The following is a 15,861-nucleotide window of genomic DNA, read 5'->3' as shown; positions in this document are numbered from 1 at the left end:
CTGAGCCTGCGGTTCGGAGCCTGTGCTCCGCAACGGGAGAGACCACAGCAGTGAGAGGCCCGTTTACCGCAAAAAAAAAAAAAAAAAAAAAAAGTAGACGCACCTGGCTTTCTCTCCAAATAACATTTCAAATCAGAAACCAGGATTTCTTTTCTGTAACTTCAAATCCATTTTTCATAAAGAAGTGCACTTCAAAAAGACGGGTAATTTAATGGGAATTACTGGGAGTAATTCTTGACATCAACATGAATTTCAGTTTTGGTCTGCCCTTTTTTGCCCATGAGAGTAAAGAATTAAAGTCAGTGCAGTTGATAATGAACAATGATGAAATTAAACACAGTGGCAATTTTCTGTTTAATAGGAAAAGTTGTCAACATAGATACAAATTCACTGAGGTCTTCCATGAGGCCTGGTTTTGAAGATATAATCCGAAGGTGTATCCAGAGATTTTTTAGTCTTAATGATGGGCAGTCATGGTCCCAGAAACGTCACTATCAAGAAGGTAAAGAATTTGGAGGTTAATTCTGGATCTTGTTTGTCATTGTGTTTGATGTGCTATAGAGCAATAAGTATATACGTGACCATAGTTGTTTTTGTCTGTGTGGGGTAGGAAGATGATTCTTGAGCATTCTTATGTTAGCCTAATTTTGGTGGGGTCCAGTCTTTCACTGGATTTTGAAAATGTTGGATTTGTATATTTCCTTTCTGTTTTCTCCTGTATGCATTTGTTTTGCCAGTTGTAGTTACTAGTAATGGGATATTTTCTCCAAAAGCTTATATCCATGGCCATGCAGAAACCCCAGTGTATCGATTCTCATTGGCTGATGGCACTGTAGTGACTGCACAGACAAAAAGCAAACTCTTCCGAAATCCTGTGACAAATGATCGTCACGGCTTTGTCTCAACCCACTTTCTTCAGAGGTAATGATAGATTACTTTGTATTCTCATTAAATGCAGCAGTGTTCTCGAGGTGCTTTATTATTAGTGTAAAAAGGGAGAAGAAAAATTAAGAAGAAAAGCAGGCAGTGGTTGGGTTTGCTGAAGTGCACTTAGATTCCTAAAGTATGTTTTCTTTAAGGTTATATTTTTATGTGTAAATGAGGATTTGTTCATTAATTAATTCCTGGGAAAGCTGGAGGATGGGAAGGCTAGTGGATAAAAGAATACATAAAATCTGACTACCTCTGTTACTTTTCATTTCTAATGATATATTACATTGCTTTTAGGGATTGAATTTAAAATTGGAAGGTAGACTTCAAGAAGAAATAGTTACTATTGCTGTTGCTAATGGTAAATGAGCAACCCAGGAAGGAGCAGGATATTCACCCATTAATCATCTTGAGTAATTTGCAGGCGCCTCCAGGTTAACCCCTTGGTATATGAGAACTCTTGTAAAGCCCCACTGCGATTCCAGCTAACATAGCTTGGGGCCCCTCGTGGCACTCTGATGGTGTCACTCATTTAGATTCTGTGGCTTATTAAAAGTATGTTATTAGATTAATAACTGATCAGTGTCTAGATTGTTATTGTCACTAGGCATTGGAATGGCGCCTAAGAAGTTAAGTTTCTGGGGCACTTACTTCATCCTTAAAAAAAAAAAAAAATCTGATGCAGGCTTTTAACGCATGCCTGTAATTTTTTAGTAAAACATTGTTCTGTTTCTTTGCAGGGAACAGAATGGGTATAGACCAAACCCGAATCCTGTTGGACAAGGCATTAGACCTCCAGCAGCTGGATGCAACAGTTCAGTAGGCAGCATGAACATGTCGCCAAACCCCGGCTTGCAGATGCTGAGCAGCAGGACCTACGGTGTGGCTGAGCCCGGTGCCACGGGGCAGATGAGTGGAGCCAGGTATGGGCCTTCCGGTAGCATAGCTTCAGTGAACCCTGGGCCAGGCATGCAGTCACCATCTTCCTACCAGAACAACAACTATGGTCTCAACATGAGTAGCCCTCCACATGGGAGTCCTGGTCTTGGCTCCAGCCAGCAGAATATTATGATTTCTCCGCGTAATCGTGGGAGTCCAAAGATGGCCTCACATCAGTTTTCTCCTGTTGCAGGTATTTGTGTTACATTTCCTTTTCTTTATTTTTTTCTTTTTCAGTAATTCTTCTCTATCCATACCATTGTAATTCTTGTAAAGTTAATTCATTTTAAAACAGGAACTTTGAAGTGTTAAGTAGTGTTTTGTTATAGCATCTGATAGTCTAATTCTTTTCCTGACTTCTCTCCAAATCCAGGTGTGCACTCTCCCATGGGATCTTCTGGCAATACTGGGAGTCACAGCTTTTCTAGCAGCTCTCTCAGTGCCCTTCAAGCTATCAGTGAGGGAGTAGGGACTTCTCTTTTATCTACTCTGTCTTCACCAGGTCCCAAATTGGATAACTCTCCCAATATGAATGTAAGTCAACCAAGTAAAGTGAACAGTCAAGATTCCAAGAGTCCCCTAGGCTTGTATTGCGACCAGAATCCAGTGGAGAGTTCAATGTGTCAGTCAAATAGCAGAGATCACCTCAATGACAAAGAAAGTAAGGAGAGCAGTGCGGAAGGGCCAGAGAATCAGCGGGGTCCTCTGGAAAGCAAAGGTCACAAAAAATTACTGCAGTTACTTACCTGTTCTTCTGAGGACCGGGGTCATTCCTCCTTGACCAACTCGCCCCTGGATTCAAGTTGTAAAGACTCTTCCATTAGTGTCACCAGCCCCTCTGGGGTCTCCTCTTCGACGTCTGGAGGAGTGTCCTCCACATCCAATATGCACGGGTCACTGCTGCAAGAGAAGCACCGGATTTTGCACAAGTTGCTGCAGAATGGGAATTCACCGGCTGAGGTAGCCAAGATTACCGCCGAAGCCACTGGGAAAGACACTAGCAGTACAACGTCTTGTGTAGAAGGAAACGTCAAGCAGGAGCAACTAAGCCCTAAGAGAAAGGAAAATAATGCTCTGCTTAGGTACCTGCTGGACAGGGATGATCCTAGTGACACGCTCTCCAAAGAACTACAGCCCAAAGTGGAAGGCGGCGTAGACAGTAAAGTGAGCCAGTGCAGCAGCTCCACCATCCCGAGCTCAAGTCAAGGGAAGGACGCCAAAATTAAGACAGAAACAAATGAAGAGGTAACTTGTCTTCTGTATATTCTAGCTTAGGCATTGTATTTCAGCATTGCATTTCTGTGTTAGAAAGACAGTGTGTTATGCACAGATTCTTACCTTCTGTTTTAGGTTTATTTAATGGAAGTTAATCTGGAGCTGTCACTTTTTCGGTAGCTCTTCTGAGCATCAGTAAAGTGTATTATGATGCAGTGTAGAAATAATCAGATATGTGTGCTTTCAAATGTGACTGTACCTCATTAGTAGGCAATTTGAAATCTTTCATGGAAGTTTTTATTATTGGAATGAGCACATTGGGTCATTAAGTGTATGGTAGAAATGGGAAAAAACCTTTTGTATTAGGCAACAGAATTTTGATTTTTACCTAAGATCAAGTTTCATATACATGATCACATTCTATACAAGCATTTCCCAGACTCCTCTTGAGGAACACTATTCTGGAAGACGTTAATATGCACCTGAGAAAATAAAGTCTTGGAGAAGTCCTATTGTTAGGATGTGTGTTTAACTTTGTTTAAACTTTGTTTAGTGTTTCCCAAATGTATTGACCAAAAGCCCTTTTTAAAGCATAGCTATGAATATCTTGTTGAACATCAGCTTATTTTTTTATTATTATTATTTAAAAATTTTTAAAAAAATTTTTATTATTAATCATACATGTTTTCAGAAGTATGTGTAGAGGCAGACATCTCTGTCAGCTCATGATTCTGACTAATGTTTGCTGGAAAATATCCTGCAGTTTGAGAATTAAACATATAGGGTAAATTTAAAAATGCCCCTTTGAAAGCACCTCCAAACCCACGGATTTATCCCAGAATTTTCAACTGTTTTTACTGTTTTATGTTTTTACTTTCAAGGAAGTAGTGTAGGGATAGGGGTCATAATCAGCTAGCTAGCCTCTAAGTTGGGTGTTACCATTTCAGGTAACTATTGTGTTTTACTTGTTCCCATTTCATCTCTTTTCCTCTGATGAGTATGTTTTATACCTATGTATCTAGTAATGTACACAGGTTAATTAAAAAAAATTATTTTCAGGGATCTGGAGACTTGGATAATCTAGATGCTATTCTTGGTGATCTGACTAATTCTGACTTCTACAGTAATTCCATATCCACAAATGGTAGTAATCTGGTAACGAAGCAACAAATGTTTCAAGGAACTAATTCTCTGGGTAAGAAAGAACTAGATTTTATTCTTGCTGCCTTTGAACTTTTCTGCACACCTGTATGTACTCTTAATTAAAACTAGGATCCAACTTTAAAATGTGTACTCCACCTTAGTTTCTTTTACTAATTTATAATGTAGGTGATTTTAAAAGCTTTTTGGATAGTTTCCCATTTCTAACTAATATGATGCCAGTAATCACAGGGCTTATAGGAAAATGTTCTTCTCTGGTTGCTGCAGGTGAGTAGTAGGTACTCTGTACCTACTAGTACCTTTATTTGTCTTAGGCACAGAGAATTGGATTAAAAAGCAAATCAAAACCTGTCCTTTGACACTAACTTACTTTGGTGTTTGCTGGTTCTTACCCAACCTCTGTCCTATAGCTGAGTGTTTCTTGATTCATCAGTTTAACAAGGATATATTATATGTATCAATTGAAAAAGAATAATCCACAATTATCTGGAAAGGTGGTTATTCATTTTTAGTGGCACTATTTCCGAAACTGAAATGGAAAGTTAGATCAATCAAATAGGTTAGAAAAAACAAAAAGAAAAAGGTTAGGAAATTTTGTTTTACTCCTTGCTTGATTAGAAGGCAACTTACCTGGTTACATTTAGTTGTAAAATTTTAAACTTTAAATATGCATGTTAAAGAACTTCCAGGAGTTTGAAACATTGGTAAAATTTTTACTATTAAGTGAAGCAGAATATGAATGACCATATCAGGCTAGAGAACAGTGCCTAATACTTCAGCCAAGACCGAGACTCTTGTTTTTTACTTTATTTGGAATACAAGGCTTCTTTTTTCTTTTTCTTTCTTTTTTTGGGGGGCTTATTTATTTTCTAAAGGAAGACAGTGTTTATTTTGGTAAGAAAGACATTCTTGGGTGGGTGGTATTTATGTCTTGTACTTGATTATTTATGTACTGAATCATCAGAGGATATTTATGTATTGTGCTTTTATGTTTTTTAACAGGTTTGAGGAGTCCACAGTCTGTGCAGTCTGTTCGTCCTCCATATAACCGAGCAGTGTCTCTAGACAGCCCTGTTTCCGTTGGCTCAAGCCCTCCAGTAAAGAATATTGGTGCTTTCCCCATGTTACCAAAGCAACCCATGTTGGGTGGCAATCCAAGAATGATGGATAGTCAGGAAAATTATGGCTCAAACATGGGTGTGTTATTTTTTTTTCTTTTAATTTTATTTTAAATTTTATTTATTTATTTTTGGCTGCCTTGGGTCTTCATTGCTGTGCGTGGGCTTTCTCTAGTTGCAGCGAGCGGGGGCTACTCTTCTTTGCGGTGCGCGGGCTTCTTATTGCGGAGCACGGGCTCTAGGCGCGTGGGCTTCAGTAGTTGTGGCACGTGGACTCAGTAGTTGTGGCTCCCGGGCTCTAGAGGGCAGGCTCAGTAGTTGTGGCGCATGGGCTTAGTCGCTCCGTGGCATGTGGGATCTTCCCGGACCAGGGCTTGAACCCGTGTCCCCTGCATTGGCAGGAGGATTCCCAACCACTGCGCCACCAGGGAAGTCCCTGATATGTTATTTCTAATGAATATTAATGATTAAAAATTTCTTTTGGGAAAAGCAAATTTAAAATACTTAATTGGAATTAATAGGATTTTGAATAACAGTGGCATGTTTCTTTCATGAGTATTCTTCATTTATTCTGTGTCTTGGTGATTTAAACTCTCAAGGAGACTTTCGGTCCAAGACATTTTTTTCTTTGGCCACGCTGTGGGGCATGAGGGGTCTTAGTTCTCTCACAGGGATTGAACCTGTGCCCCAGGGAAGTCTTGCAAGACATTTTCTAATCTGTAATGAATACATAGCAATACAGGCATACCTCAGCCGTATTGCAGGTTCTGTTTCAGACCACCGCAATAAAGTAAATATCACAATAAAGCGAGTCACGTTAATTTTTTGGTTTCCCAGTGCATATAAAATGTAGGTTTACACTATACTATATTGTATGCAATAGCATTATGTCTAAAAACAAATGTACGCACCTTAATTTAAAAACACTTTATTGCTAAAATATGCTAACCATCATCCGACAACATAGGGTTGCCACAAACCTTCAATTTGTAAAAAACGCAGTGTCTCTGAAGCGCAATACAGTGAAGGTATGCCTGTGGTGGCCTATCAGAAATGTCTTAACAGTTGGCCCGCCCTCTTTTTAGAATGACAAAGGCTCATGTGTCTAATGACTGCACCTGTACATAAGAAGAATTTCATTGTAACATGGAAAATACCTAATTTCTGTTTTAGGTGGACCAAACAGAAATGTGACTGTGAATCAGACTCCTTCCTCAGGAGACTGGGGCTTACCAAACTCAAAGGCCAGCCGAATGGAACCTATGAATTCAAGCTCCATGGGGAGACCGGGAACGGATTATAATGCTTCTTTACCCAGGCCTGCCATGGGTGGCTCAATGCCCGCCATGCCTCTTCGGTCCAGTAGCATCCCAGGTGTGAGACCAATGTTGCAGCAGCATCATCATCAGCAGCAGCAACAGCAGCAGATGCTTCAGATGCGTAAGCATTCCTTTCATAAGAAAAGAAAATTAGATGTTTTAGGCTAACTTTTGCCTTTGGCTTATTTGAAAATTTATCCTTTCTTTTTGTTCCCCCAGGGCCCGGTGAGATTCCCATGGGGATGGGGGTCAGTCCTTATGGCCAAGCAGCACCATCGAACCAACCTGGTTCCTGGCCAGATGGCATGTTGTCCATGGAACAAGGCCCTCATGGGACTCAAAATAGGTGGGGCTCTATTACGTGACCCTGTGGAAAATGTAAGCATTGGATTATCTAGAAAAGGGTGAGAGCACAGGAACAAACCTGAAAGAGAATGAGAAAAACTCTCTGTAATTGAGGTACTCATTGCCGTCTGTGTGTAAAAGCGAGGCTGAGTCTGAGACAGCGTGCGTTCATGGGAGAGGGGGGAGACAGGACTGTATCTCTCAGCGATCGGGACTGTTGAGTGGTCACACCTGGGAGCCTCCATGTGCCATGGTCGTCTCTCATAATGTAACAATCCTCCTCCATGAGGAGAGGGATAAATTAGCACTAGTTTGACAAGATAAATGGTCCGCAGAGGGTGAGCCTCAGTTTTCTGGAAAGTTCATTTTTTAGGATTCGATAATTCTTTTCTAAAATTATTTAAAACGTTTCAGGGATGAAGGTGAAAGTGAAATATAGCACGCTTCTATTTTTGTGAAAGAAAGATTGTGGGTTATGTCTATTTCATTTTTTAAGTTTGGTCAGTAACTCATTGGCATGAAAGAGGCTACCTGTCACTGTCAGCTCTGACTTGAGTTCTACAATAAATTAAGCAAAGAAAAATGAATTGATCTGTTGAGTAGACAGAAATGTAACTACATGAGCTTATTAACTTGAGTGCTTCTCTGCCCAGTAGAGAACAAATAGTTTCATCACAGAATTTTTAAATGTCTAGCTCCATGCCCCTGTAATGTGTTGGAGAACTGTGGCATTGCTGTGGGGTTTGTATTACACTTGTCGATACATGAGCTCTGTGGGCCGTGTATGAAACAAAGTTATTTTGGTAGAACCCTGGGCTCAGTTCAGCATTTCTACCTTTTTTCCCATTCTTTTGTTGATTTCTCCAGCCTGCAATATCCTAACTACTACCACTTCTGTTCTTGTAGGGTCTTGAAAACACCACCCTCTTCATCCCTCCAATCTCCTTTCCCAAATCTCTGCTATCCTCTAAATGTCAAGGGATCTAGCAATTACATTTTGGTGGTGGAGTTGGGAGTTGTAATCTAGATATGGTGGTCGAAGATGACCTGGTGAGGTTTAAAATTGTGGGTCTTAAATTTAAATTGATGCTGTTTGTTCTTTTCTGCTACTCTGTTAGTTTATTATTTACACTTGTATTATTTGAGTTATTGCATATTAAAAATACTGTGCGGAGTTACTTTGATCTTTTTTTTTTTTAAGAGGAAAAGCACCATTGAAATTGAATCTAAGTCTCTTTTTAGGCCACTTCTTAGGAATTCCCTGGATGATCTCCTTGGGCCACCTTCTAACCTTGAAGGCCAGAGTGATGAAAGAGCATTGTTGGACCAGCTGCACACACTCTTGAGCAACACAGATGCCACAGGCCTGGAAGAAATTGACAGAGCTCTCGGCATTCCTGAACTTGTAAATCAAGTAGGTAGCAGTACTGTGGACGTAGAAATGTGTGTGTGTATGTGTGTGTGTGTGTGTGTGTCTGTGTCTGTGTCTGTGTGCATGCGTGCTCGCATATATCCATGAAGCCATGTACAACAGTGCCTATATGTGTATCTTTTCTCTTCTTTATGTACAGCACTACATTCATGGATACCAGCATTAAATTTAGAAAATATACTTTATAATTGTGATAGAACTTCCAGCAACTTACTGTTTTATAAAATGTCAGATTTTAGGCAACCATAGAAATGGTCCACTAAAACTACTATACAGTTTTTAAAATGCTGCTTTTTGCTTATGTTAGTTGAATCCTCATTTTTATAATTACCTCTTTCTACTATCTGGACAACCAGTGTATACTCTGAAGAGGCAAGCTTTTTTTGTGTTAAACAAAACCTGTTTACACTGGTAAATCTGTGAATATCCCAACAACATCATCTCCTATTCCTAGTTACCTATTCAGCCTTATGAAAATATGCCATTTACAAATCTGTATTTTTTTTTTGAAACATACATTTTGTAGTGGATCTTTTCATTATAGGATGTGTGTTTGGGGGCACTTGTGTAAGTCTGTGTGTTTAATGATAAATGGGAAAGATCCTCAGGGTTCTCAGGCTTTGTTGGGGAGACAAATGTGTATAAAAAGAATTACATTTCAGTGTGGCAAACACTGCACAGAACTTTTTAAAGGGTGGTTGAGAAACACGGGGCAGTGATGATGTACACCTGGGGGTACCAGCCACCGGTGACCCTGACCGAGGAGCCGTGTCTGACCTGGCTGGGGGAGGAAGTGAGGGTTACATGAAGACCGAGAAGCTTTAACTGCCACTAGAATTTCTTTTTGTTTTTGGTCTGCGTCGGGTCTTAGTTGCGGCACTCGGGATCTTCGTTGAGACATGGCGGTGCAGGCTTTTCGTTGTGGCGCGTGGGCTTCTCTCTCGTTGTGGCATGCGGATTTTCTCTCTAGTTGTGGCGCGTGGGCTCCAGGGTGCGTGGGATCTGTAGTTTGTGGCACACGGCTCTCTCATTGAGGTGCATGAGCTCAGTAGTTGCAGCACGTGGGCTTAGTTGCCTCGCGGCATGTGGGATCTTAGTTCACCGACCAGGGATCGAACCAGCGTCCCCTACATTGGAAGCTGGATTCTCTACTGCTGGACCACCAGGAAAATCCCCTAGAATTTTATTTAAGCTGGAAATAGTTTTCTTTGTCTTCATGTAAAATAGTTAACGGTCCTTATATAAAAATCTGACAATCACAAAAGTACGTATTTTTTTAAAAAGTTGAAAATCCTCCATAATCTTGGCACAAAGAATCATAAGTAACTTGTGTGTGTATATTAAAAAAAAAAGCAGACTTTTAAAATACTTTTGTGGCCTGTTTTACTTTATGAAAGTCATCGTCAATCATCTTTTTTGTTTAATGTATACATCTTTAATGTTAATGGCCAAATAGTATCATCTTATTGAACACTATTTAACCAGTTATCTACTGATGAAAATTTAATTGTTCCTAAATACTTTCTGTTATAATTCTATGAATTACTTACATCTTGTTCACTTTTTCTGTTTTCCTAGTAGCTACAATCCAAGAAAAAGGATGATTGGGTTAGAGGGCTTATTTTAGAGGTTTATATACATAATCTCAGGCAGCTTTCCTAGATGGTCGTATAGCTGCTTTTCCACAGCAGGGTGTGATGACTCCAGTCCATCACCCTCACCAGCACTGCTGCCACGGCCCACGAAGATGAAAGAACCCAGAGTGTGAAAGAGCAAGTGACGGGACAAATATTGAGCATGATTATTCTTTCAAATCCTTGCCAGTCTGATGGGCAACAAAGATTCTTGTTTTAATTTGTATTTCTTTCGTTAGCAAGATTGAACATACTTTATATTTTTTGGCCATTGAGATGTGTTTAATAGTTTAATAGTTCTGATGGGGTTTTTATTTTGTTGATCTGTAGCGATGCTTTAGTTACTGATTGTTGATTACTTCATTTAACAAATATTTGTCTTCTATATGCCAATCAGTCTTTCCTTAGAGACTGAGGAGCAATAGTGAACAACCTATTTCCTGCTCCCAGAACTCAGGCAAGGAACCACACAGAAGTAGACATGGTGAAGGAGAGGTTATGAGGAAAGGCATATGATGCTGTGAGACCTTTAAATACAGGGACCTTTTCTTAGGATAGGGTGGGATGTCAAAAATTTTCTCTAGGGCTTCCCTGGTGGCGCAGTGGTTGAGATTCCACCTGCCAATGCAGGGGACATGGGTTCGTGCCCTGGTCCGGGAAGATCCCACATGCCGCGGAGCGGCTGTGCCCGTGAGCCATGGCCGCTGAGCTTGTGCGTCCGGAGCCTGTGCTCCGCAACGGGAGAGGCCACAACACTGAGAGGCCCGCGTACCGCAAAAAAAAAAAAAAAAATTTCTCTAATAAAGCATGTTTGCAGGATGACTGTTAACCTGTCTATATTGTAAATAGTTTGCCCAGTTTCTTTTTTTTTTATAAATTTATTTATTTTTGGGTGCGTTGGGTCCTCATTGCTGCATGCAGGCTTTCTCTAGTTGCGGCGAGCGGGCCTCTCATTGAGGTGGTTTGTCTTGTTGCGGAGCACGAGCTCTAGGCATAAGGGCTTCAGTAGTTGTGGCATGCGGGCTCTGTAGTTGTGGCTCACAGGCTCTAGAGCGCAGGCTCAGTAGTTGCGGCGCATGGGCTTAGTTGCTCCACGGCATGTGGGATCTTCCTGGACCAGGGCTTGAGCCCATGTCCCCTGCATTGGCAGGTTCATTCTTAACCACTGTGCCACCAGGGAAGTCCATCCAGTTTCTTTTTAGTGGGGGCTTGTTTATAGTTTTGTTCTTCAGTTTAAAAATGTTTGTGTTTTCAAAACCAGGATTATGAGATAAAGAATAAGTGGGGACTGACTTGAATAGTCAGGAAAGGTTTTTCTGGAGAGATGACATGTAAGCTGACACCTGAAGGATGAGAAAGAGCTAGCTAGGCAAACAGCCTAGGGAAAGAACAATCCAGAAGAGGTACAGCTAACTCAAAGTTGCTTAGGCAGGAAAGAGCTTGCGGGTTCTAGGAAGTGGCTGAGGTTGGTGAGAACAGAGAGGGAGCCATGTGAGATGACGTTGGGGGAGGTACATGGAGGCTAGGTTCTACAAAGCCGTCTTAAGAGTTTGGACTTTTTCTGTGTATTGGGAAGCCATGGAAGGATTGTAAGCAGGGTAAGGATGAGACCAGTTTTCCTTTTTTGTTGTAATTTTTATTTTTCAGCAAAGTAATCCATTTTTAATTTAAAAATAAAATGATAGGAAAATATGCTTACTGAAGAACCACAGTTCCTTTGCCCCACTGGGAGATGGTGAAACTCACCTCTTTATTTTGGTAATATTTCTAAGAAATATGACTATGCGGCTATTTCTTTATCAACTTCAGTCTGTATCTATTGATTTCCAGATATGATAGTTGACTACGCGTTTGTAGTCCCTTATCTGAGAACCTTGACATCAGATATGCTTTGGAATTGAGGAATTTTTGGATCTTAGAAGGGTGAAATTGTGCATGGGACCATATATTACAACATACTCCTGATAGAGTTTCGAGCAATACTGTAATTTTTGGGCAATAGCCTGTGATCAAACATGCTAATACTTGTACAGCAAAATACATAATCACACTAAGTGGGATATTACAGAGATTATGTGTTGCTTCGTACAAGTTCAGGCCAGGTTTTGCTGTTAAATACATTTGGCACTAATGAAAAATTGTTAGTCTTTTTTAAAGAATTAAAAATTTTTTGGAATTTTAGGTAAGAAGTTATGGATCTGTATTTATACCCCCTTCCTCTAGTACGCACCCTCACACCCATACCCTCTACATACGCGTGGGCACATGCATGCTCTCCCCTCAAGGTGACTATGTCCCTTGTTTTTAAATAAATAGGTACCCCATATTTACATCATTTTGGCTCATTGCTGAGCCAGGTGTAGTTACATAGGCTTTTGTTTTGGGTTTGTTTGTTTGAGTTAATTGCCTTGTCTTTTTATTTGCTTTGTTTTCTACATACTCACTGCTAAAAGTTTCTCTGACTTTTTTCTTCTTCTTCACGTGGTCAGACACATTAGATAATTCCTCAGTTCTTTCTCTCCCTGTTATAGTTCCATGTCCCTCTGTTTAACTCTGCCCTTTTGAGCCTGCTCTAGAAATTAATAATTGTCACTCTTCTCCTGTGTTGGATCCTCAGTTTCCTGAATCTCAAGTCATTTTCTTTCTTGATTTACTCCTTTGTTTGCTGAAACAAAATTTCTGTTAACTTCTCTGTCCTTGCAAGTTTTGGGTCCTTCTGTGTTTGAAAATGTCTTTATTCCACCCCACTGCACCTCTGGCTGCCGTGTATTAAATTCTAAGTTGAAAGTAATTTCCTCTTAGAATTTTGAAAGAGTAGTTCCATAGTTTTCTGGCATCCAGTGTTGCCGTTGAGTCGTACTGCAGTCTGATGGCTGAGGGCTCCCCCGGTCTGTACTCAGCCTCCTAACTAGCCCCCTGTCTGGGCGCCCTCCCTGACCTTCTGCTGTCCCCAGTGGAGTGCTGCCTTGGCTCCATGCGAGACATTGACTCAGTCCTCAGGTGGGTATTCTCTGCAGGCACATGGGTCTCAGTTTTTCTGCTGTGTTGAGTTGCTTACTCCTCCCTACACTTTCTGTCTTCCAGATGCCTGTTGAAATTTTTTATCTTGTTGCCTTCAGTATTCTCTTTTTTTTTGGATAAATACTACCTTTTAACTTTTTGCTGTCATTTTATCAGGGTTAGCAAGAAAGAGTATATTATGGTGTGATTACTTTATAAACAGAAATCTCAGATTGCCGTCTGGAGTAGGGAATTGGTATTATGGCACAGAGCAGACGCACAGATGGCAGGGAGATGTCTTGGGAAGGGTCATGGCAACAGAATGAAAAGAAGGGAAGGCCATGCGACATGTCACGGAGGAAAAGCTGACAGGACTTGCGCCCTGTCTGCACACATATGCATTCACAGTTGGGAAGGGAGACTGAGGAATCGGAGTTGCTGGCGTTTAGCTCTGGGTGAATGGTGTTACCATCTATTGTGATGTAGGGAAGATTGGAGAAGAATCGGGTTTTTTTTTTTTTTTTTTGTGGGAGGGACTGTTGATAATCACGCCTTCTGTTCTCTACATGTTAAGTTTGAGATGCCCAAGACGTCCAGGTAAAGATGTTGAGCACTCTTAACTGTATGAGCACAGTTAAGAGTCCGAGGCATTGGAGCTGGAGAAAGAAACTTGGCAGTTGTCACCAGTGGCTGAGGAGACCGAGTAGAAAAGGTAGCGAGAGGAAAGAAGAGGGCCTAGGGCGGATGAACTCTTAACATTCCTCCAAGGAAAGGCCCGAGATGGGGGAGAAAATAGAGAATGGTGTCACGGTCACCGCGGGGTGAGGTGTGCTTTAGGATGAGACTTGGTGAAGTGTCAACTGCACACTTGGCATCCTGTGCTGTGCCCGAGGATGAGGAGTTAAAGGTGGATGCAGCACCTGCCTGGCTCTTCTTGTCTGAACATGGCAGGCTCTCCCCTCCTTCAGAGTGTTTATTTTTACTTCTTTTTCTGCTGGACATTGCTTTGTATGCATGGTTAGCACATAGAGAAGTGATACCTGGCATGTAACACACTTAATAAATACTTGTTGAGTTAATAGGTTTCTTTCTCCTTCTCACGTACAAATAGTGGATGACTGACCACCTTTAGGTTATTTATTTATTTATTTATTTAGTTTTGGCTGCGTTGGGTCTTCGTTGCTGTGCACGGGCTTTCTTTAGTTGGCAGTAAGTGGGGGCTACTCTTCGTTGAGGTACGCGGGCTTCTCATTGCGGTGGCTTCTATCATTGCAGAGCATGGGCTCTAGACCGCAGGCTCAGTAGTTGTAGCGCACGGGCTTAGTTGCTCTGCGGCATGTGGGATCTTCTGGACCAGGGCTTGAACCCATGTGCCCTGCATTGGCAGGCGGATTCTTAACCACTGCGCGCCACCAGGGAAGCGCCCCACCTTTAGGTTTTGCTCATGTGGTGAATACACCTCAGGGGACATGGGCTGTTGTTGATTTACCTGTCTCTACTAAACTCGCCTCTTGCCACCTTCAAAAGCATTCTTGTGCAGATTACATGAGAATTCAGTGATTTTCACTGATTTATTTTACACTTGGCATGGGAGGTCAATGTTGGTACAGAAATCTTGTCTGGAACAAATAGTATTTCTCCAGGTACTCAATACGTCGTAGATATTTGGCTCAGAAAATATTTGAGTGTCTCCCTGCGTGAGACCCTGTGCTCCGTAAGCACTAGGGCACAGCTATTAAAAGATAGTTTGGTGTCTGGTCTCATGGAATTTAAGACAATAAATTTGATTTCGCTTTTGGAATTCTGCAACGTCATCGTTCACATATATTGACTTATATTTTTCACCTTCTTTAGAGCATTGTATTTCTGTTGGTTTCCCACGTGTACTTTACTATTCATTTATGTGTTTGATGTTTAGGGACAAGCTTTGGAGTCCAAACAGGATGCTTTCCAAGGTCAAGAAGCGGCAGTAATGATGGAGCAGAAGGCAGCCTTATATGGGCAGACGTACCCGACACAGGGGCCTCCAATGCAAGGAGCCTTTAATCTTCCGGGACAATCACCACCTTTTAACTCAATGATGAATCAGATGAACCAGCAAGGAGGTTTTCCTCTCCAAGGAATGCACCCTCGGGCCAACATCATGAGACCCCGGACAAACACTCCCAAGCAACTTAGAATGCAGCTTCAGCAGAGGCTGCAGGGCCAGCAGGTAACCAGTCACATGCCCGAAGCAGCTTTCCCTTTGGCCTCCTCCTCTTTCATTTGTTTTTGGACTGTGTTCTTTCAGGGCTCTTGCCACTGGCTCTCTATCCCCCGTCAACCGAAGAAATTCCTTTCGTTTTCATTTCTGTTAACATTTTACTTGTATGGATGGTTCCTTGCTAGGGAGTGGTTGTACTAGAGTTGGATACCTTTCTATAAGAATATTCTATTGTACAGGTTGAAAAATAAACAATGTCCGAGAGGATTGCTCTTGGGGGAGAAGAGGTTTCTTGATGGCTTTGTAGTCTTAGAGGTAGATAATTTCTATTATTAAGAGTCCTTAATGTTAATAGCCAGATGTTGAAACCTTATTGATTTGAGCAGAAACCTCTGAGTAAGGAACCTTTTGAGTAAGGAACCTCTGCTTTCTAGATGTGTTATACAACTTGAGCTCTTTTAATATTTTTTTTTCCGTTTCCTTTGTAACACATTTTAAAAAATTTATTTAAAAAAAATTTATTTTTATTTTGTATCTTGAGTGCACTGAGTTCTTAAATGTGGGG

The 15,861-nt window shown here is 41.2% G+C and overlaps 1 protein-coding gene across 7 annotated transcripts in view; it reads left to right on the top strand.

Moving 5' to 3' along the window:
• NCOA3 (nuclear receptor coactivator 3) overlaps positions 1-15,861 on the top strand; it is a 120,889-nt gene that overhangs the window by 97,174 nt on the left and 7,854 nt on the right. For all 7 annotated transcript variants that reach the window (XM_079946481.1, XM_079946477.1, XM_079946478.1 and 4 more), the window contains 10 exons: positions 362-502; positions 774-921; positions 1,671-2,062; positions 2,243-3,114; positions 4,144-4,279; positions 5,248-5,442; positions 6,537-6,803; positions 6,902-7,028; positions 8,270-8,441; positions 15,012-15,305. In XM_079946481.1, coding sequence (XP_079802607.1) covers positions 362-502; positions 774-921; positions 1,671-2,062; positions 2,243-3,114; positions 4,144-4,279; positions 5,248-5,442; positions 6,537-6,803; positions 6,902-7,028; positions 8,270-8,441; positions 15,012-15,305 — 2,744 coding nt within the window. The remainder of the gene's footprint in view (positions 1-361; positions 503-773; positions 922-1,670; positions 2,063-2,242; positions 3,115-4,143; positions 4,280-5,247; positions 5,443-6,536; positions 6,804-6,901; positions 7,029-8,269; positions 8,442-15,011; positions 15,306-15,861) is intronic.

The sequence above is a fragment of the Stenella coeruleoalba genome (genome assembly GCF_951394435.1).
Source record: "Stenella coeruleoalba genome assembly, chromosome: 15".
NCBI lineage: Eukaryota > Metazoa > Chordata > Mammalia > Artiodactyla > Delphinidae > Stenella > Stenella coeruleoalba.
Note: the sequence above shows the minus strand (reverse complement) of the source record. Positions and strands in the feature narration are given on the sequence as shown.